Source organism: Anomalospiza imberbis, chromosome 2, assembly GCF_031753505.1.
Source record: "Anomalospiza imberbis isolate Cuckoo-Finch-1a 21T00152 chromosome 2, ASM3175350v1, whole genome shotgun sequence".
NCBI classification, from domain to species: Eukaryota; Metazoa; Chordata; class Aves; order Passeriformes; family Viduidae; genus Anomalospiza; species Anomalospiza imberbis.
Genome location: NC_089682.1, coordinates 70,393,789 through 70,415,500, shown reverse-complemented (window position 1 = coordinate 70,415,500; position 21,712 = coordinate 70,393,789). Strand labels below are relative to the sequence as shown.

The window sequence follows — 21,712 nt, the reverse complement described above, 5'->3', positions numbered from 1 at the left end:
ATGCAAGAAGGATAGACATGGACTTTCCACAAGGGTATGTAGTGATAGAGCCAGGGGAAAGGGCCTTAAGATGAAGGAGGGTAGATTTATATTAGATACGGTGAAGAAATTCTTTACTGTGAGGAACTGGGACAGGTTGCCCAGAGAACTCATGGATGCTGTGTGGTGGGAGTGTTAAAAGACAGGTTGGATGGGGCTTTGAGAAAGTCTAGTGGGAGGTGTCTCTGACTATGGCAAAGGACTTGAAATTAGATGATTTTAAGGTCCCTTTCAATTCTAATATTTTGATAATTCTATAAGTTGGCAAGATTTCAATTTCAGGTTGCTCATTTCTTCTGGCTTTTTTCTTCCAATCATGTTTGCTGTCCCAAATTATAAAAGCAAAGCATCTGAGATTTTCTACCAAAAAGGAGAAAGAGGTCAGATTTGTTTGAATTATCTAAATGTAATTTGCCTTTTGACAATAAATAATAACTTTTTCCTTCAGAAGCTGATGTGCTTTCTTAGTGGCCCTGTTATGTAGAACAGATTATTTTCCTCATACAGCAAGTGGTTCCAGGAGAATTCATGTGTTTGTAACTTAGGGTTTCTTTCCTGGATTTTTATGTTACCAAAAAAAAAAAAAAAAAAATCTTCACAATTAGATCTTCTCTTCCTAAAACTAAGTAGCTATGAATAGCAGGCTGTATTTACATCCATTTATACAGAGAAACTGCTTTTTATCTCAGCCATTAGCTTGCTTTCCTTTATTTGTGCAGTGCTAGCCTGAGAATTGTGGCTGGCTTGACCTACTGTACAACACAGACTCTAGAAGTCTACTTTGTCCATCATGCATTAAGCTCAAAAACCTCTTCAAAGCAGAGAGCAATGGGTACAGCCTTTGAGGTCACTTGGTGTACATAAAATGTAATGTTATTGAGGCTCCAAATAAGGCTAACAACTTGGTTTTACTCTTCCAAGTAATTAAGACATTTTACATAAACTGGGTATGGGTTTGTATATGGGTAAAGCTATTTTCATTATAGAGCCATCAGGGATTCATCTTGCTTACAAATCATTCTTGTTTCAGGGACTGTCCCTATCATTTAAATACACAGCACATTGACATGTATGCAATTCTTTCACAAAAACATGCTAGCATATTTCTGTTTGGGAAATATTTTTAGACAATATTTTCAACTGAAATGAAATCTCAAGGGTAGCCATGTATGGACTGTAGAGGAACAAGACTGATTTTTGTTGTTCTTTTAATATTGAATCAGTTATGTTCCATCAAATTGTCTTGCTTTTGTTCTGAAGTTCGTGTTAGTCTGTTAAATCTTTGCTTTCCGAAGGCTGAAGAGGGAGCTTAGTAACTTGAATTCTTCATAGTGTATGCTCTGAACCTTGTCTTATTTTTGGCTGTGATGTGTGCTCACATCTTTTTGCCTTCCATTCTTCTGCAGTGGAAGCTTATAACTGGCCCATAACAAGACAGTGACAGAACTGTGTCAAACTCTTCAAAGATATATTAAGAACCTAACACAAATAGCTTCATAGGGAAGAAACAATTTTTTATTGTCTGCTCATAAATTTAAGTTCTTTCAAAATAAATCTAATAGGAAGTAATCACTTAGAGGATATTGTCATAGGCACTGCACCTAAAAAAGATTGTCTGAGCCAGCTTATTGGCAGGTTTCTTTTCTACATGGATAGCCAGCATTGGAATAAAAATTCTAGCTTGCTAATGTTTTCCCCATCCTTTATACAGTTCACACTGTGCATGTATCCATATGCACTGTAACTGTAACGAGGCTCCTGACTAACTCATTCTATGGATATATGCTGGGTATTCACGGTATACTTTTCTTCTTACATTGCTATCTGAATGGACACCTGACATAGCTGAATTTCTTTTTCTAGATCAAAAACTATCTGTTGTACATAGGTGCATCCCCAGCTCCCTTGCCATTGTAGCAATATGAGGAGGAGCAAAAGCCTTGGCTCTGTGTAAGGCCTGCTCAGCGATAACAAAAATGTCTATGTTCAGTAGAAAATCCAAAACACAGCCCCATACCAGCCACTGTATGAAAATTACATCTACTCCAGCTGAATCCAGCACAACAGCTCTACCTGAAAATAGCAGGTCCAGTAAGGGAAATTCCTGTATTGGCATGGAAATGCTCTTGTATTTCACACCACTGAAATTTTATGACTCTTTAGTTCACTTGGATGTGAAATTGGTAAACCTGCTGCGCTGTTCTCCACCAGCTTTGACATGATTGACTGTGACTTAATATTCCCAGCTGAGGGTTATTTTCTTCTCTTGATATAGTTCCCTTCCAAATGCTTGTCATTTTTCTTTTTCATTGGATCTTGATTTCTAAGTGATTGTCCTTATGTTAACCCTAGGACATGGAGCTAACACTGAAAATTGATATGTTTGTAGTTCCTTAAGCTTTTCTAGCCTCTGATAAAAATGAAAAGAACATGCCCTTGATCATGCAGACAGATATGTTGTGCAGGCAGCTGTGTCCCAGTGCTGTGCAGGTATTTTTCTGCAAAACCTCTAAAATTGAGACCCATCCTATTGTGTAAGGATATGGGGATCACACTTTTTTTTAAAATAAGCAAAATATTACTCTTTAAAATCATTGATAGATTTCCAGTGAAAGTTCCTTAATGGTAAATTTTTTAATGAGCTGTCTATTATATTTTTCTTCTTCTACTGTGTTATTTTTGGTGTTGTATTCCTGCATGCTTCTTGCCTTGAATACCAAGAAGAAGAGAGGAGTAGACAGACCTGAAATAGAAGCTGAGTTGTTTTATTTCAGCTCTTTCCCCACCTCTTACATTCTAGTTTTATTAAATGAAGCATTGTTTTTTGGTTTGTTTTTCATTTTGCATATGAATGGTTATGAAAATCAAATTATTTGCCCAAGATTTCCTGGGTACACTATGATAACAATAACTTATGCCAGATTTGTTGGCTCCTGGCCTGATCTTGGCCTAATCATAACTATTCCTTCTAGCCCATGTCACCGCTGAGAATATTATTTTTACACAAGATTGCATTTCAGTAACCAAACAAAAAACTTGCGAAGAAATTGCCTTTGACTTATTTCAGTAGTTTTGCTATTGTGTTAGTAATTGTTCATGTTATTTTTTCCTTCAAGAAAAGTATTTATAAAAATTTAGGAACTCTAATATATTGATCCAGTCCATGTTTATTGTTCTTCTTTTATTCTGAATTTTTTTATGGTTGCATAACATTGCATTGTTGGTTGAAGGGAAAAATCTGTTACTACATCTAGATCATCTTTGCCCATGATTCTAGCTTCCCTTTCAGAACTCTATTAATAATTTTTGTATCCCATATGCACTTTTTCTTTCCCATATGCACATTTTTGCCTGAAGCAAACTATTCTCAGCATTTATTTTTGGTGTATGTCCAACATTGCTGTAATCCAGTTACAGTTATTTGTGCTGGTACAATATCAGCTAAATCTATTTGCTCCATTTTGTCATGCCTTCTTAATATTTTAAAAAGAAAATTAGTGAGATTTTTCCACAACAGTATTGGGTCAAACACAGTTCACATCCTCTCTCGTACAATATTCAGTTTTGCCTTGTGCAGCAGTTACTACCAAATTGGGGCGACAGTTGGACATGTGGATTTGAGCCACGTGTTAATGCAAGTTCATCCAGAGGTGCGTGCCATCCTCTCTAATACAATGGTTCAATTACAGCGGATGAAATTGCATTATCTTTTGAATCCATCTTACCATGCTGTCTGACGATTAGTTGCACATATGCATCCTATATTCAAGTGTTTTTGTCCCACATAGGCAGTGACACCCTTTAAAAAAAAGTGTTGGAAGTAAAAGAATTTATTTGTATGAATTCTTCACTAATTTTTGATGGATGAAATACCCTGAACCTACCCAACACTTCTAGGCCATGTTCAATGGTGTCAAATTCTTTTGGAAAAAAAGAAAAAAAAAAAAAAAAACACCAACCTTTTACCACATTCTGGTAAGAGTCTATTTCAAAGGTACTGTTTTAACATGAATGTTACAATCAAAAGGATGCCATTAGTCCTGCATTTTTCTGGTTGGGGTGCACTAAGGTTGCTAAAAGTTCATCTACTGCTTTAAAATACAGGGCTTGGGAGGTTTGTGATAGACAGTTTAGTGCTCTGGTACAGTTGACTTTACCCAAAATTTTGTGTGTGGGTGGTCTACAGACTATGTATGATCATGGAATGTGTAGATTCTTTACACTCCCCAATCATATTGTAGCCATTGCTTGCCCTGATTTGTACATATATTGTATATTATTTTGAGTAGCTTTTTAAGTTTTGTTGGGTTTTTTTGGTTACTTGTGCAATTATCCAGGTTGCTCCAAATAGCTTTGAAATATCTAATATCTATTAATGATTTTTTATTTTTTTAAGATTTTTACTGGCATTTGAGAAAGCTGGAATAGCATTGGGATAGTCTGGGGTGAACTAGGTTGATGGACACTGCTAATATAGGTCTACAAAGATGGAAACAAAAACTGAATTTGGCTTTTTTAGTGTTTTGTTTTATATATATGACATGTAAATAAGTATGTTACAGTTTTATAAATATGATTTATAGTTTCACATAATGTCATTATATACATTTCTTTAATCAATGTAGTTCTGCTGGAAGAGGTGCAGTAATGACTTGAATTACCTTCTGGTAGACAAGTTTTTAGGTACTCAGGGTTGAATTTCTCTTGAGCACTAGAGGAAAGCAGCTTTCTGGACAGCTCACACATATTCACTTCTTATGCTTGAGTACAACTGCAAAAGATGGATTCAGACTTATGTAACTTTACATTTACTTTACATGTGGCAGTGCTTTTCTTGTAGACTCCCTTAGCTCAGGTTTTTAAGTGCTGGCTTCCACATCTATGCTTGCAATTCAGAAGTGCATTAATAGTTCTTTTTCAAACATGAAGTGACCTGAATTCTATGCCAAGCTCTGAGAGTTCTTGCAGTTGGGTTTTTGTTATGTGAGAGTATATGGTGTACAGTTTTGGCTGTTCAGTGGAGTTCAGAATAAACCTTGCATTATCACATCAGTTTAGTATAACTGGGACAAGCACCTTGAATGAAAATACAGCTAAAACTGATGTGAGTTTCACATGCAGCAATTTGAACTGCAGTGTTGTCAAAATATTTTCCCCACTGTTAAAGCATTGCCTTTTTTTTTTTTTTTTTAATTCAAGAGTTACTGCCAGAGTTTGTTATGCATTTTAGCAATGTCTAAGTTTTGAGGAATTGTAGGTTAGCTATGTAGGAGGAATTAAATAACTGAATCAAGTTTTTTGGCATCAACGCATTTGTAAAAATTCATTTATCTCACTTGAAAGCATATTTGCAGATAGTCATAGTTGTCTTTGTCTTTGAAATTTTTAAAAGTAGATAATTTTTTTAGACTTTGTAATAGTAAAACTATATATATATTACTAATTCTTTTTAATTTCTGTGTGTTGAACACCACAGAAATCCTAGTTGAACACCAACAGACCCAAAAGTATTCTTACACATTCCTGTATTTGTTTTTAGAAATCAATATGTTATTTCCCATGGTTAAATGTACCTGAAATATGCTTAAGTTAAAAGAAAATCTAAAAAAATATACACATATACAAGTCCATGATCCAATGGGTGTCTTACAGGCCTAAGGACTGAGGTACCTGAGAGTGGAGAACACCCCTAAAAATATCAAAGTGTTTGGAATAATCGGACCAGATTTATTCACTTTACACTTCTGTCACTTCTATAAGAAGAAATAAAAGAAAATACTCTCAAAGAAAGAATTCAGAATAATTTAAGGTAGTGAGATTGTATTAGGAAGAAAAACCCGAGAGGGAATTTACAGAAAACTCTGTACAGAAGGTTATTGGCAAGCACCAAAGAATTTTTAAGGGGTGAAAAACAGAAGAGAAAATGATACATCAATCAGAATCCTGAGGTCCTTACACACACCAAAAAAGTATATATTCACATTAAATCTTATAGATGCTGGAGAGTTGTTCATTAGTGGCATAGGTCTTTTTGGCTTTATTTTTAAATTCAGCCTCTTGCTCTCTCAGCTGTGTTTGTGCACATTAGCACATACCTTCGTTCATGCTGTGGTTTAGCATTTAGGGCAGATAATATTCTTCCCGGACTTGCCGTTTGCATCTTCTGATGCAATTTTGTTGACAAGGTCTTTTCAGGCATGCAGGGAAAACAACGCTCTCGCGTCTCTTTGGATCTTCGGTAAAGGAGTATCTTTTTCAGTACTTTGTCTGGATCTATTTCCACGAGGAAGCAATTTGCCTGTAAAGCTTGTACATATAAATGTGCTTTAGCAGGGTGCCTGTGACTCGTGTCAGGGTCAGCTAGAAAATGACTAAACCTTCCCGAAAATTGCAAGAGTGGTTTTTGTTGGTTGTTGGATTTTTTTTTTCCCCTTCCCTTCCCGTGGTTTGTCATCCAGAAAGGGATGCAGGCGTGCGTCCCAGCCACGCAGAGCATTGATTGCTTCTGCCTGCAGCGGGGATGCTGTCAAGTGGCTGCGCGAGTGGAGTCCGGCTTTGACACGGGGCTGCTGGGCAGCGGCCCCGCCGGCCCGGGCTGCCGCCATGCCCCGCCGCTAGCCAGCGCTGCCCCGCCGCTAGCCAGCGCTGCCCCGCCGCTAGCCAGCGCTGCCCCCGGGCTGGCCGGGCCCCGCCGCCGCGCCTCGCCCGCGCCGCCGGCAGCGCGTCCATACCCAGCGGGCAGGGCGAGCCATGCACGGGCACCTCCCCAGGCAGCACAGCTGCGGCAGGGGCGCCGAGGGCTCGGACGGGGGCAGGAATGTGCCCCCCGCCGCCAGGGATGCCCGCTGCGCCTGCCGCTGGCACCAGCATCCGCCGGGCCTCCCGCACAGCTCTCAGGCGCTGCCCTCCTGGGGAGCCGCGGGCGGCGGCCAGGGCAGGGGCAAGTTGGTCCCTTTGTGGGACACGGTGCGGAAGAGCCCCCCCAAATGCCCAGCCAAGCCCCAGGGCAGCCAGGGGCAGTGGTGGTCAGAGTGCGGCTGTGCCCACGGCTGGCCCCCCCCGGTGCAGGTGAGCTGATTCTTCACTCTGCGAGCGACTTGGAGGATGCTCCAGGGAGAGAAAGTGAGGTTTGGTGGTGTCGACAACTTTCTGTGATGTGTCCCGATGTGTGTTCAGTGGTTTATTCTGGAAATTTTATATGCAAGGGCAAGCTGTCGGCTGGGTCCTATCTGTGTTTGGGCATTGCTTCTCTGTTGCCGGTGAAATGAGCTGTTCTTGGAAAGGCTTTGTTGTTAAAATGTTTTGGTTTGTGCCTCCGCGTTCTGCAGACTTCATATTCCATTGTGGTACATAGAACTGGTGTGTTTATCTCCCATGTGTAATGGATTTTGTGAGCTTCTGTATACAGTTTGTTTTCAAATATCGCATGGAGTTAAGATAATATTTTGAGACAACATGGGGGAGAGGGTGTTAGATTTACTGATAAGAGAAAATGTGGCCTCTTTCTCCTCTTTGGAACTTCAAATGTAGTTGAAATTTCTAATAAATATGAAATAGCTCTTTAGCTTTCATGAATCTATTGATTTTTATTTAAAGGCAGGGCAGTGCATTTTCAAATATAAACCAAGCAGGGTCTCTGATGTGTACAATTACCTGTAAGCAGCTAGACTGAAACCCAGCTCTGTGAAATAGGAATCTCAGTGACACTCATAGGATGGTTAATACTAAAAAGCATTAAAACTACCTCCACTCATTCATGTTTTCGTGACTCACTTAGCAAACTTTCAGCTTATTCAAAAAAGCTTTCTATCATGGCAACATCAAATGTTTTTGTGTAACATTTCACAGTAGAAAAAGGCAGAATGTATTGCTGAAATAAATTTTTGAAATATGTCTTTACTTACTGATATAGTGTACACTAGAGTTTAACTAGCATCAGCCCGTGCTGAACATGGGCATCATCTCTAGAGATTACATCAATTCTTTCATGGAAATAGTTTTAATATTTTTTCACTCTACAGAAAAACAATAAGGCAAAGGATTGTCATATAGTGTAGATGTATTTTATCTTGTGTTATAGTCTGAAAAAGTGATGTTCTTTTGACTGAAAGTGATTGTTATATAAAAAAGCTTTTTTTCTCTCAAATCTAGGATCAAGTGTAAAAACTAAGCTTTCTGTTACATTTTTGAGTGACCAAAATGTTACATGTGACTACAAAATATTTTCTATATTTTCTTTCATATACAAGGCATATACAGCACTTTATCTTGTAATAAAGCCAATGTTATTATAATATATAAAGCATTGGATTAGATTTTTTTCAATTTTGAATTATAAAAAGTTCTAAATATTTTCTTAGGCTCTTTTTGATTTGGAAAAAGCTTAAAGGAAAAAAATACCTTCAATGAAAGAGCTCCTTGGTTTTCAAAGGTACAGAATTTATAAAGTGAAAATGTAGGAGCATTCTTTAAAAAAAAAGGCCCTTCTAAGATGTATTGTAAAGTTATTTCTGTAGTTCTAATACCTTTATGATCACATCTTCGTGTGTTTAGATAATGTGGAATTATTCATGTTTATGTACTTATATTTAATACAGAACTTTGTTCTGGAAACTTGCTTTACTGTGTGTTCTGAATGCCAACTACCTTATTCTGTTTAGGAAGGTGCCTTTCTTGGGTTGTGTCTATAATGAATTTATCACTGTGTCTAGGGGTACACTGATGCACTTGGGCAAATGCTTGGTGGTTTCAGTGTCATAGAGTTGAGAGATAGTTTGTTTCAAATAATAATCTCCTCTTCTCTCTGCAAAGTAGGCATTGTGTAAGGTATGGGCAGGAATGGAGAAATGTCTGTACATTTGTGTGTGTGTACATGTATTGTTGTATGTACATACACCTAGAAAACCATCAATGATATTGCATAGTGGCGATATGAGAAAATCTTATGGGGCTGCCCTTATTACTTCTCCCTAGTTTGGGGATGCAGGTGGAAGACAGCGATGTTTTTTGAGGGCTATGTTGATGGGTAAATCTTTTTCTTGCTAAAATAAAGTGATGTGGTGGAACAGTTAAATTTGCTGCTCTAAGGAAGGAAAAAAAAAGGAGAATTTATTTTAAATGTCTATTTAATGTGTAAATGTGAGAATAAATAAGACATTGATAGCTTCCAAGGTGGATTGTTTTATTATATAAAGTTCTGATCAGGTTTTTCTTCTTCGTGACTTCTTTTAGGAGAGACTACTTTCTTCAGACATATGAAAGACCTTATGAAACTGCTTCTTGATAGTACTATTGTACCAAACTGAATTCACAGGTCCTTCATTCCTACAGGGTGTACTTGACAGCTGTTACTAATGTGCACTTTGGCATCCTGATCCTGACAGAAGTGTTGATTTTATTGATTTTATTTTACACAGCTCTATTTTCTTTGTCAGAAAAAAAGTTTCTTTTGCTTTTCTTCTTCTTTAGTATGCTAGAGCAAAGAGTATCACTCTGGTATTATTGGTATTACAACTGTCTTAAAAAGTTCTGCTTTGCTGACTTGCATGTTTATGTTTGCTTGTAATGTCATGTTGACTTGTGGGTACAAGAACTCTCTCTGTATATCCAAATAGAAATTAACTCGAGATTAAAAAAAAAAAAAAAAAAAAAAAAAGGAAGAAATCAAAAAAACCCCAAACCAAAACCCCCAAATTTTGAAAGTTTTGAAAGTGAGCTTAAATCATGTTTAGATGGAAATTTGATTCCAAGACTTAATTTGGCTTTTAACTTCCATTCCTTTTTGACAAATACATTTACAGTTCTGTTTCTTTATGTAAAAGAAAAAGGGATGGGGGGAAAGTTAAAAGAAAAGTAAGTTAACAGGCAAGTTTTAAATATCTCTGTTGCTTAGAAATATTCTTTGTCTATGCAGTGCACTGGGCATCTCTATGACCATTGGTATAATGGAATGATATGATTTCTGTGATTTACTCAGTGACTTCATACTTCAGGTCACTGTTATGCTGTGAGAGATCTGAGAAAAATTTGAGGGTGGAAGAGGGCCTTGCAGAGGCAAGGAGATGACCTGGTGTTTTCCTTGGGTCATTATGCCATGGGATTTGGTTTGTAACATTGGATGGACTTTACCTGTAGGCACCTCTAGATTGCTGGCACATGCAATGTAGCAATTAATAAGATCCGAAATATATGTTTATTTGAAGGTGTTCAATGAATACATTTTTTGTGCAGAAGGGACAGAGGGATAGGAGTCTGCATTGCCCTGATTGTAGATTGAAGAGGAAATTGCAGAGTTTGTGTTGCTGTTCTTGTTTTAGGAGGTCCAAAGTATGAATTTTACTTTGTGTGTTCTCTATTAGGGTGTCCTCCTCTATAAACGCTGTCCCAATATGAGTTTTTGGATTTCATCAGCTCAGGATTGTAATTTTGAGGGGGAGGGAAGGTGTAGAAGTAGATTCCCATCTTTGGATGTTTCCCAGTTCAGAAGACAGTATTGGAGTCCACTAAAATTTAGCTAACTATTTGCTATAAAATTTTCAGCCCTTCTATTTTGATATATTCTCAAAGAAAACCATCTTATAGCAGATAGTATCCTGAATGTGTCATTTACAAAAGTGCATTCATGTGCTTTGTTTTGAAAACTTCCATAAAAGTGTGAATGTTCACCTATTTTTGAATAGTTTACTGTCAATATCAGCTTTGATGACTTTTTTGGTTGGTTGGGGCTTTTTTACAATCAATATCAGAAAAGGTTTTTAGTAGTCAGTTTCTTTTAGAAGAAACTATTTCTTCTTTTAGAAAGAAATATTTGTGTTTTGTTACCTTGCTTTTGAGGCTTGTGAGCTAAACCCTAGGCTATAGATGTGGCATGACTTTAAAAGGGCAGTGAGTAGCCAAATTCCCAAGGATCTGCTGAGAACAGTCTTTGGTGTTTGAAGGTCTTAGGGGCTAGTGCTGAAATGCCAGTATTTCATTTGAGAGCTGTTTGCATGGTAGCATGAAGTGAGAGCTTGCTTAAGGCATTCTGCCTCAGTACTAATACAGAAGGTCTACTCTAAGATATGCTGGCTCTTCCAGCTCTATAAAAAAATTATTTATCATGAGTTGGGTTTTTGAAAGCTTAAATCACTCCTTTCAGTTCACAGATTCCCACACGCAAGAGGCCATTCTTCTGGCAAGCCCCTCCCAGCTGTAAAATTACATCAAGCTATTTCAGTTAGCTGAGGGATAGCTTTTCACTCTAATCTAGTGTGTCCAAGTGCCAGTAAACTACCAGTTAAACTGCAAATAAAGAGCAATAATTGGCTTTTGAACTTTTGATTTTTTTCTTTTTAATCTTTAAGGCAGTTGAGAGCTAGATGGCATAACTTGAGCTCAAGTTTTGATAGGAGTAGCAGGGCAATTTTTCATGAGGAAAAAAGCTCATATTCCATTCTCAGGGTGGTATGCTGTTATCAATGGATTTAGAAGACAGCTCTTCATTCAGCATCTTGCCTTGCCTTGATCCTCATGCTGCATTCATAGAAGTGCAGTCATTGAAATATTGTCAGCAATCTGTGCAGCTGCTATGTAAGAGATGTACAAATGCAGAAATACAAAAGCTGTTCTCATAGTCTTTTGAAGATGAGTGATATTGTTCTAACAATTCCTGTACCCAGTCCCTCTCACTGTCAGAGGGCTTTGACACGTCTGCACCATTCTAGATGGCATTCAGATCTGATTCTCTCCCAGGACAACTGCCTTTAAAAAGTTTGATTTTTGCATTCATGTTTAACCTGTTTCTTCTACCAATATCAGGAAATCTTTGTTACTACTGAATTCATAGCAGTTATGTTTGGCATAAAAAGAGGATCAAAGCTTAGCCTGTTGAGGCCAGCAATTTCCTTAGTGATGTAGGGAACACTCCTGGTCAGAAGTAACATGAAATGAGGCATAAGAGCCTCCCCAGCAAAGTGGTATTTAAAAGATTCCTAGATGTGTTGTGTAGGGACATGGTCTAGAGGTGGGCTTGGCAGTACTAGGTTAATGATTAGACTCAGTGATCTTAGAGGTCTGTTCCAACTTCAGTAATTCTATGATTCTGTAATTGTTTGGAAATGTATTTCCTTAGCTTGATGGTTGTTCATGTGACTCCAATTTGAATGGTATGCAATGGAAAGGCCAGAAACTAAATATGCTGAGGCCACAGTAGGACTTTCCCTTTAAACATAAAAGTTCCTTTTTTGGTGTTTTTGTTTTGTTTTGGGTTTTTAGGGTATTTTGGGTTGGTTTTTTTTGTTTTGTTTTGGGTTTTTTGGGGTTTTTTTCTTGTTGGTTTAGGAGATTTTTTGGGGGGGAGGCTTATTTGTTTTTAATTTTATTTAAGGAAAGGAAAAAGAATACACCAGTATTATTTGGGAGGCTTTGTGGTCTTCAGATTCAGGAACTTGGGGGGGTGTCAGTCATCCCAGATTTTCCACCATCTCACATCTTACAGGAGGTAATTCAGCAATCCCTGCCTTGATTGATAATGCAGTATTCCATTGCAAAGACAGACTTCTCAAAGTAAAAGAAAAGTTGATATTCTTTCATTGGTTATATAATATTGTCTCCTTCTATTAATGTATCAGGTTTTTACCCATGTTAATATTTTTGATAATACATAATATTAAGTGTTAGCCAAGAAATTTAAGAAATAGGCATGGTTAGGTATATCGTGACAGTATTTGTGTACAAGATGTTCCATATATTTTCCTTTTAATACCGAAGTGGATAAACTATGTACTGTACTTACCAATGATAGTAATGATTTATGGTTTAATTACACATTATTTGGCTCCTGCTGATTGTTCAGTCATAAATATCTTAATGCCTAATTTGCATTTGTTGCACCATTTATTGCAACAATGGTTGCAATAAATACAACCATTTGTATTTATTTAAACAAATATTTCAGAGTTTTTCCTCCTAGATGCTCCAAAAAGCCAAGAACATTTTCTCTCCTTGACATGTAATTTGGCTGCTGGGATTTTCAGAGGGGGATGAAAGGGGACACAGAACGGGAATTGTAGGGTTTGAACAGGGTTTGTAGCATTGGTAATTAGCCAAAACTGCACAAGCATTCTGATAGTTCTCCTGCTATTCATACTTTTGTCTAATACTTCCCACATTTATTCATCCATGGATAAACTGTTCATCATATTTGAAAACAGAGGGGCAATTCTCTAGAAACCCAAACTGGTAGAGCCCAAAGGGATTCAAAACCTTTTATTTTTCCTTCACTTTTTCTATATTTTGCCATGCCATGTAATCCGCTCCTAGGACTATCCAGGCATTTTCACCCAAGTAGACCCTTGCTACCACAGGAACTTAGAACACAGGAGAGTCTTTACTCTTCCCTCTAGTACTCTGACAGCACTGGCCGCATAATATGGTTTCAGTCTTCCTGTCTTTTAGACTGGTTCATGAGGCTGCTGGAGCATTTTGGTGGCATGTCAACAGGATTGATAAACTGGATGCTCTCTGGACTAAAAGGAAAAAACACCCTCCTGAAATTGTTTCTTTATGGTTTGCATAAAATGATTAGTAATAAGGTTGATAACCCTAGTTGGGCTTTGTGTCTAATGTTCCACTACATTTAAATTGGGCATTCCAAGATGCAAATGCTTTACAGCAACTCAGCAAGAGGTCTTTGGTCTGATCCAAAGAAAAGAAGTGAAGGGTGATGCATGACAATTTATAGCCGGACACTGAGCAATGGCTCAGATTGAGATAGAATTGGTTTTAGCTATTTTGTTGTGACTTGAAGACACAACTGAAAATTGATCTCCCTTTTGGAAATGTCTCTCTCAACTGTTCTGGGATACAAAAATATCGGACTTCTCCACAAAAAAAAAAAAAAAAAAAAAAAAAAGCCTAAAAAAACTAAAGGGAGTTTCTGGTTATAGTAGTGACAAGATTTACAGAGTTTGCCAATTTAGCTCTCTCTTTCCCTGTGTCTGCATGTGACTTTTGGATGAACGGTAATAAAAATAAAGCCAAGAAAATGTCAAGAAAGGAATATGGACTCAATTACTTTGCTTTTAAGAACAGTGTTTGCTTTGAAATAAGCCTTAGATTATTACAATAGAGTTTATAAATTAAATAACATATACTCATTTATCCTTTTGTGTAAGTATTTTTTATAAATTACTACAGTTAATCAAGAAGAGTTGTCTCCAATAGTCATCTAATTTCAAAGTCTTCCATCATTCTGAGAGCTGGAAATACAGGGATCAAAAAGGAATTCTTTATGCATTGAAAACAGAGGTCCTTTAATATCTAAACCAAATATCAGAAAAACAAACAAAATAATCCTTTTTGTAAATTCCAATTCTGGTATAAGCTTTCTTTTAAGTCACAGGAGCCAGCTATGAATACAGTACAAAATCCAATTTAGCAAAATACCAGCTGGTTTTGATTTGTATATATTGTACTTTTAATACAGATTTTTGCCTTTCTGATTAAGTATTTGTACAAGTAGAAGCAGGTTACTTCAGCAGCTGAAACTGTTCATATAATTGGTCAAACAGAACATCAGACAAATTATTTTCATTATGCATTTCAAATGAGAGTGGAATGGAGTACTGTCTCAGGATTCCTGTAGCTGCCCTCCCAGAGCAGCTACTCTGCAGCCAGGTATGAAATCAGTTTAAATGAGGCTTTTAACACTCCTTGTTCTCTTTTCAGACTCCTTGTTTACATTTGTTTTGCTTTTAAATTTCAATAAACACTTGCTCCATACTGAGCTGCTATTTCTTGCATTCATGATCACAGGACTAGGAATTACTGCTTATCCATGTGCTGGTTTGTCCAAGTTTTATGTTGTGACCATCACTCACCTGAGAGCTGATCACATTCATTGAAAATCAATGCAACATATAAGGTCTAAGCTCTGTTTTTACTTTTCTACATTCTACAGAGCCTACTTTGAGGGGGAAAAAAAAAATAGGTGTTTGAGAGACCTATTTTATGGCCCAGTTGATGTCCACTAGCACAGCTTCTAGTGCCAGCATAAAAGGCTGAGAGCAGAAGCATGTGACAAGGGTCATGTCCCAGCACAGCTGCCTCTTCCAAAGGTAGTCACACTAATGTGCAATCTGGTATGTGCAGTTTGGTTTTGACAACACAGCAGTGCTGTGTTAAGCGCAGAACTGTTGGGACTATGCTAAGCACAGAAACTTGTAACAAGATCATTTCTGCCTCCAAGAATTCAGAAATAATGTTTCACTTAAGGAATTGAGAGTTTTGGAGACTACTTGCTCATTTTCCCTGTTCTCACTTTCTGCTCAGCAGACACATCTGGGTTCTATCAAAATCTATCTGTCCTGCAGTCATGAGTGAAGAAGTCACTTATGGTCTGTGAGACTGCAATTGTGCACATGGGATCAAACAGCCAAATGACATTTTGAAAGAAAAAGAACCACAATTTTTTATCTAGATGTTCAGTAAGAAGGTAATAGAAAATGCAGAGCCCTGGCCTCATCTTCAGTCTGGGGCTGCTGTGTTTTTGAATGGTCTCTATACCACCAGCTCAGGCAGAAGTTTAGAGGCAGGTGCTGCACAGGACAGGCTTAAGAATCACATCCTCATGCCTGAGAGCATTATCCAAATGCTCCTTGAATTCTGTCAGGCTTGGTGCTGTGACCACTTCCCTGGGGAGCCTGTTCCAGTGCCCAACCACCCTCTGGGTGATGAATCTTTTCCTAATCTCCGACCTAAACCTCCCACAGCACAGCTTCATGCAGTTCCCTTGGCTCCTGTCACCAGAGAGAAGAGATCAGTGCCTGCCCTTCCTATTCCCCTCATAAGCATGCTTTAGACCACAATGAGGTCTCCCCTCAGACTTCTCTGCTCCAGGCTGAACAGACTAAGTGACCTCAGCTTCTCCTCATGTGGCTTCCTCTCAAGACATTTCACCGTCCTCATGGCCCTCTGGACACTCTCTAACAGCTTCTTTGGAGGCAGCCCAGGGTACAGTTGTCTTTCTGGCCTGCAAGCACACATTGCCAGTCACATTTAACCTTTCATCCACCAGCTCCCCCAAATCCTGGTCTGCAGGGCTGCTTTTAATACATTTCATCCCCTGGACTGTATTGATGTCATTGGTTTCCCTGACCCAGGTATGAGAGCTCAGAACTTGGCCTTGTTGAACCTCATGAGGTTCCAGTGGTCCCACTGGGCATTTCAGAAAACCCTGGCCTATAGAATTTACAAGAAGTTGGAAAAATATAGGTTACTATAATTAGTATTATAATTTTAATAATTATTGTTTAGATCTTTAATGATTTTAAAGAAGCGAAACCCTATAGAAATACGAAGCAGAGCAGTACCAGTTTGTTGTGGGTCGATTTGACTGCACCATAATTTTTCTGTAATGTACCACATGTAGATCTACTACACATATTAATCAGACTCATGATACACTGTAGTTGCCTCTGGGGCAGTTACTAGCTTTCTCAGCTTCTTCAAGTATAAAAGTAGAAGCAATCTGATCACTTCTGCAGGCATAAATCTGCAAAAATATTGTCTTTTTTTTCTTTGAGTTGTCATGGCAGTATTCTCAGTGGAGCTTCTCTTTTAGCTGAGATGCATTTAAGTCTATGTAGTCAGCACAAAACTGGAATTCACACATTACTTGTTAAATAATTTGTGCTGGAAATTGAGGTTATCTCTCCTAGTTATTTTGGTTTTGAGCACTGGTTGCTGTCTATCAGCTAAGCTAATTTGTGTACCAAGGAATGTCATGTTAATCATATGGAGGATACAGAGAGAAATGAATCAGCTCTTAGTAGTAGTTGAAAATGCAGAGTTGCAGAAATATTCTGCTGAGTGGACAAAACCTAAAAAGCTCCTCAAATTCATAATTCTTTGGTCCTTTTATCCTCTGATGGTAGCCCTTGTAATATCTAACCAAAAGGTTTCCTTTTTCTCATTTTATATAATGCCCTTTCAAAATGCATGTTTGTACTGCATTTAGTATCTGAAATTTAGTATCTGGTTTCCTTCTCACCTTTGCTCCTTTCTGTCCTCTTTTCAGAGTCCCATTACTTCTACATTTTTTTTTCCTAACTCATCTGTATTTTCACATTTTTGAATGATTGCCAAAGCAGTAGTGGAATTACTGGGTTTACCTATATGCTCTTTGTCTGATTTCCAGATGGAAGTCTTTTTTCTTGTGGTTCGCTTGCCAGGATTTGTCCTCAGGTGATAATAACTTTAATGGACTTTCTGCCAGTTTCTATTTCATCATGTTACCTCTTGCACTTGGGGGTTCAGGAAATCTGACAAACCAGCAAAATGCAAAAGGTAACAGAATTCCCACAGCAAAAGCATTTGCTAGCATGGGGATGAGGGGCAAAGGATCCTAGGTTTTTGTGTTATTAATAATAAAAGCAATAATAAAACTACAGGGATGCAGGAAATTCTTTTTGCAGACTGTTGGTGTTCAGCAGCCAACCAGGGGCAGGAGAGGTGATGAAAGGAAAATTGATTCTGTTTGTTTTCTCCAGATGTCATTACTGCCTGATGTCTTGACATTTCTTTAAGCGCCTCAGAAGGAACAGCTATGTGATTCTTCTGTTTTCTGATAGATTTGTGAGTTAGGTCATTGTTCATTTCATTTCACACTGGGAAGGCTGAAGTAAGAAGGCTAACAAATGTTTTCTTTGGATTGTACATAGAACAGAGGAAGACAGTAATTTTCAACCCCTTTGTCATAGCTTGGTCCTAAGGCAACAGCTAAAGTGAACCTACCTGCACAATTTGTTGAATGGCTCTAAGTTTTAACCCATCGGTGTGGAAGGGTATCTGAAATCTGTTCTTGTTGGACCTTTAAGGGTCCCTGCTGGTTGTGGCCACCCTTGAGGTGCAGCATCAAGCTCAGTCCCCTTGGTGGGAACTCTCAGTGACTTCCTGGGTCCATAAGCATGAGTATGTTGAAAAGATTTCCATCATTTTGAGGTTAGTGGTTCTTCATGTTACTGTAGAAAGGTGCAGTGGGCTCTTTGTTCAAGTGGGGCAGTTTGCATCAGCCTGTTCTATGTATGAGAATTTTCAGCTAAAGGCAGGGTTATGCTCTTGGAGTGAGGCACATACAGACTTAGAGATACAAAGCAATTATTTAACCAGAACTACTTCAAGCTTTTCCATCAATAGATTATGTTCCTTTCAGCAGTTTGAGTTGACCTTATTGCTGGGATGTTGTACTGGGCTGGTCAACACAGTTTAAGCAGTTCTTGTACTACTGAATTGGTAAACTCAGAGTAAGAAGAGACAATACTGAAAATATAAGAACAGAAAAAGTCATTAAGAGTAGCTGGAACTTCTTTAAAAGGTATTTTTCTTCAAATAGAGAAGTTCATTAAGAAGCCACTGATGTGGACCACAGTTCAGCAGAGTGCTTAATACTGTTGCCATGTAACTCTGATACAGTCAGTGTTGGTGGGACTTGGTATTACTGGTGATACTTTGAATGCTGAAGTTAACCCAAATGTTAAGTACCCTTCTCAACTGCAAAGTGGCAGTCTAACCTGCAATTGTTCCTTTTTAAAAATCCATGCTATTGTTTTTTCTATTTCTATATATGACTAAAGAAAAAGAAGAAGAATCCTTTTGAAATCCATCTGATATGTAAATTGACAGGATTAAAAAAAAAAAAAAGTTTTCAAGATTGAATACATCAAACACACAGAAAATTCTACTACTTCATTTGTTTGTAATTTTAAATTTATCTTGAAATGACAGTGTGGTTTCAACAAGAGGGGCAGGCTAGGGGGAAAGAAAATAACATTTTTATAGAGATCTTGCCCTCAGATTCAATGCAACAAAAAAGTTTTAAAGACATGAAAGAAAAAATTTAATTGCTGCAGTGACTGATCTTTGACTACTGAAGCACTAGTGGGAAAAGTTAGTGAAGCAGAGCATCAGTTGATCTGAAAGCAATATAAAGCAGTAATACTGCCTCTGATTATTAGATGCAAAAGTCCATACATTGTGATGCAGGAGTTTTGGGCTAAAAAGCTCAAATCACTATTCTATCCTTACTTCCCTTGAAAATTCAATAAGAATAACTAGCAAAGCCCTCCAGACTTAAACAGCCCACATAGTTCCGCAACCATAAATAAATAAACCTGTATGAAAAATTGAATGGCTATATTGTAGTTATTTTTCTAATGTAAAGTATTTCCCTTGTAAACCACTCAGTTATCCCTGTCATTTGCTCTTAATGAGTTAGAAGTTTGTAAGCAATCAATTGATAAAACTCCAATGAGGCTTTATAGCAGCTATTATCTAAGATTTATTTTAAAAATTAACATTTTAATGTTCATAGGAAGGCAGTAATCCAGTTGGAAAGGTTTAAAAAGGTGAGGTACAGTTAAACAATTTCTAAAATTCTCTGGTGGAGACATTGTGGGCTATTCCCAGCTGATCTGTTATATTAACTTCTAAAAAGTAATTTTACTGGTTAAATTATTTTCCATTCACTTGATTGACAACAGTACTTGTTTTCATAAAAATAAATACTTTTTCTAAATGGTTGTGCACATATAAAGCATAAACTAACATGGAATGCTTTTTTTCCTATAAAATATAAGGAAAAAAGTGGAAGAGTTGTGTCTTTGTGTATAAATTGTATGAGCTTTTATGGGATGTAGTTGCCTCATACATTTTGCTTTTTGTCATACTTTGATCTTTATTCAGTATGAGTTCTTTAATAAAGTTTTGTCATCACTGTCTTGACCTGAGGTATTACGTGTCTGTAGTGGTTTTTCAGAGATAGTGGAAAAGCTTTAGGTATTCTATAAGATGATTTTTTAAAATATGATGGAAAGTGTTCTGAAAAATGCTTTAATTGGAGGGCTGGTAGATCAAGTTTTGGTTTCCCCAGCTGTCAGGCCCCACAGAACCGCTCTGTCCCTGCGGTAGGAAGAAAATTGGAAAAGCAGGAGAGAGAGAGTGCATGAACTGAAATAAAATTAGAGAAAACTCACTGGTTTCTGTCACAAGCAAAACAGCCCCTCTGAGGGAGCACCTGCTCAGCATGGGGTTATCCACTGGCTGTGGTCTCTTTGTGAGTCTACCTTGTTTGCCATGACAGTACCATTACTGCTCTGGTCCAGTTGTTCCCTCATTCTCTTCTCCTTGGTATTTTCTATCCTTTATTAAAGATGTTTTCACAGAGGCTTGGCTGAAGGACTCAGCCGTGTCTGTCATGGTCTGTTTGGATCACTCATATTTACAGGACAAAGTATTCTGTAAATTAAACTTTATTCTATGATCTCACTAGTTAATGCAACAAACAAACTTGTTGCAATCATTTTCACAATAAACAATACCTCCCATGTCCTAGAAGATAATGGTTTAAACATTAGCTCTTCAAATTGATGAAGAATTGGTGAGTTATTTATGCTCTCACTTTCAAGTCTTCCACTTTTCTGAGAAGCAAATAATACTGATCATTTGGGTCTAGGGAGGCCTAATAGAACCTTTCATGATCTAAAGAGGCTACAGGAGGTCTGGAGAGAGACTTTTTACAAGGGTGTGTTGTGACAGGGCAAGGAGGAATTAGTTTAAACTGAAAAGGAAGCAGGTTTGAACTCGATATGAGGAAGAAATCCTTCACTATGAGGGTGGCAAGGCACTGGCACAGGTTGTCCTGAAAAGGTATGGATGCCCCATCCATGGCAGTGTTCAAGGCCAGGTTGAATGGGGGTTTGAGGTAGCTGGTCCAGTGAAAGTTGTCCCTGCTCATGGCAGGGGGGTTGGAACTAGGTGATCTTTAAGGTTCCTTCCAACCTAAAGCATTCTATGAATTGATTCTATAAGTTGATGCCAAAAACTTTTCTGGGTGAAACCAGAGGCCTGTTCAAGCCCTTATATCAAATAATGTACACAATGTTGTGGAAGGAGTTTGAAGGGAAAGGAAAAGTTACCTGCTCCTAAGTATATACAGTTCACATATTTTATAATTGCCACTAAGTGAACACGTTCATTTTATCAAATAAGATATTTTCAGAAATCTGCTTTACAGGGATATTGCATTTTAGTTAATACTGGAATATTTTTATAACATTTAAATTAGTGTAGAATTTTCTCTTTTGAACACTGCAATTTTAAGTGAAGAAGTAGAGGGGAGAAGCTGCACTCAGTCTTCCTTTCCTCACTTCCACTCTGCAAAACTACAAGGGTTCTGTTGCAAAGTCTTCTTTGAGTCTTTTTAGAAATTAGTTTTCTTGGGAAAAAGTACACTTTTTACATTAGGCTGCGTACCATTTTTTTCTTCGAAAATTTTATATAAATTTTTTAAAATAATCTCATCAAAAGTATATTTATGCTGCGTTGTGAAAGATTTTTTAAATACTTTGTTCTAAACTAGGCAAACCTGTAGGGTTTTTTAATGCTCCTTCTTTGTTCTTTTAAGAAAATCAGTATTATTTTCTAAACTTTGCTTGGTTTGTTAAGTATTTTGGTCCTTAAGACATTGTGAATATTTGACTGTGAATATTTGGAGCCCCAAAATGACAAAGGAGACAAACCAAAAAAGTTTGTAAATGATGTAGTGTTTAAGGCCACTTGTTTCCTTGTCTCTTGTACTAGTTTTCAGTGTCTCTCCTCTCACCTCTCTTGCCTATCAAAAAATGATTATATCCTGTTT

The 21,712-nt window shown here is 37.7% G+C and overlaps 1 protein-coding gene across 32 annotated transcripts in view; it reads left to right on the top strand.

The window, feature by feature from the left end:
- DLG2 (discs large MAGUK scaffold protein 2) overlaps nt 1–21,712 on the top strand; it is a 984,419-nt gene that overhangs the window by 560,319 nt on the left and 402,388 nt on the right. For 5 of the 32 annotated variants that reach the window (XM_068181628.1, XM_068181626.1, XM_068181622.1 and 2 more), the window contains exon 1: nt 6,776–7,107. The exons of the other annotated variants lie outside the window; for them this stretch is intronic. In XM_068181628.1, the coding sequence (XP_068037729.1) occupies nt 6,790–7,107 (318 nt within the window). In that variant the 5' untranslated portion in view covers nt 6,776–6,789. Of the gene's footprint in view, nt 1–6,775; nt 7,108–21,712 lie in introns of those variants that run through there. 32 annotated transcript variants of the gene reach the window in all.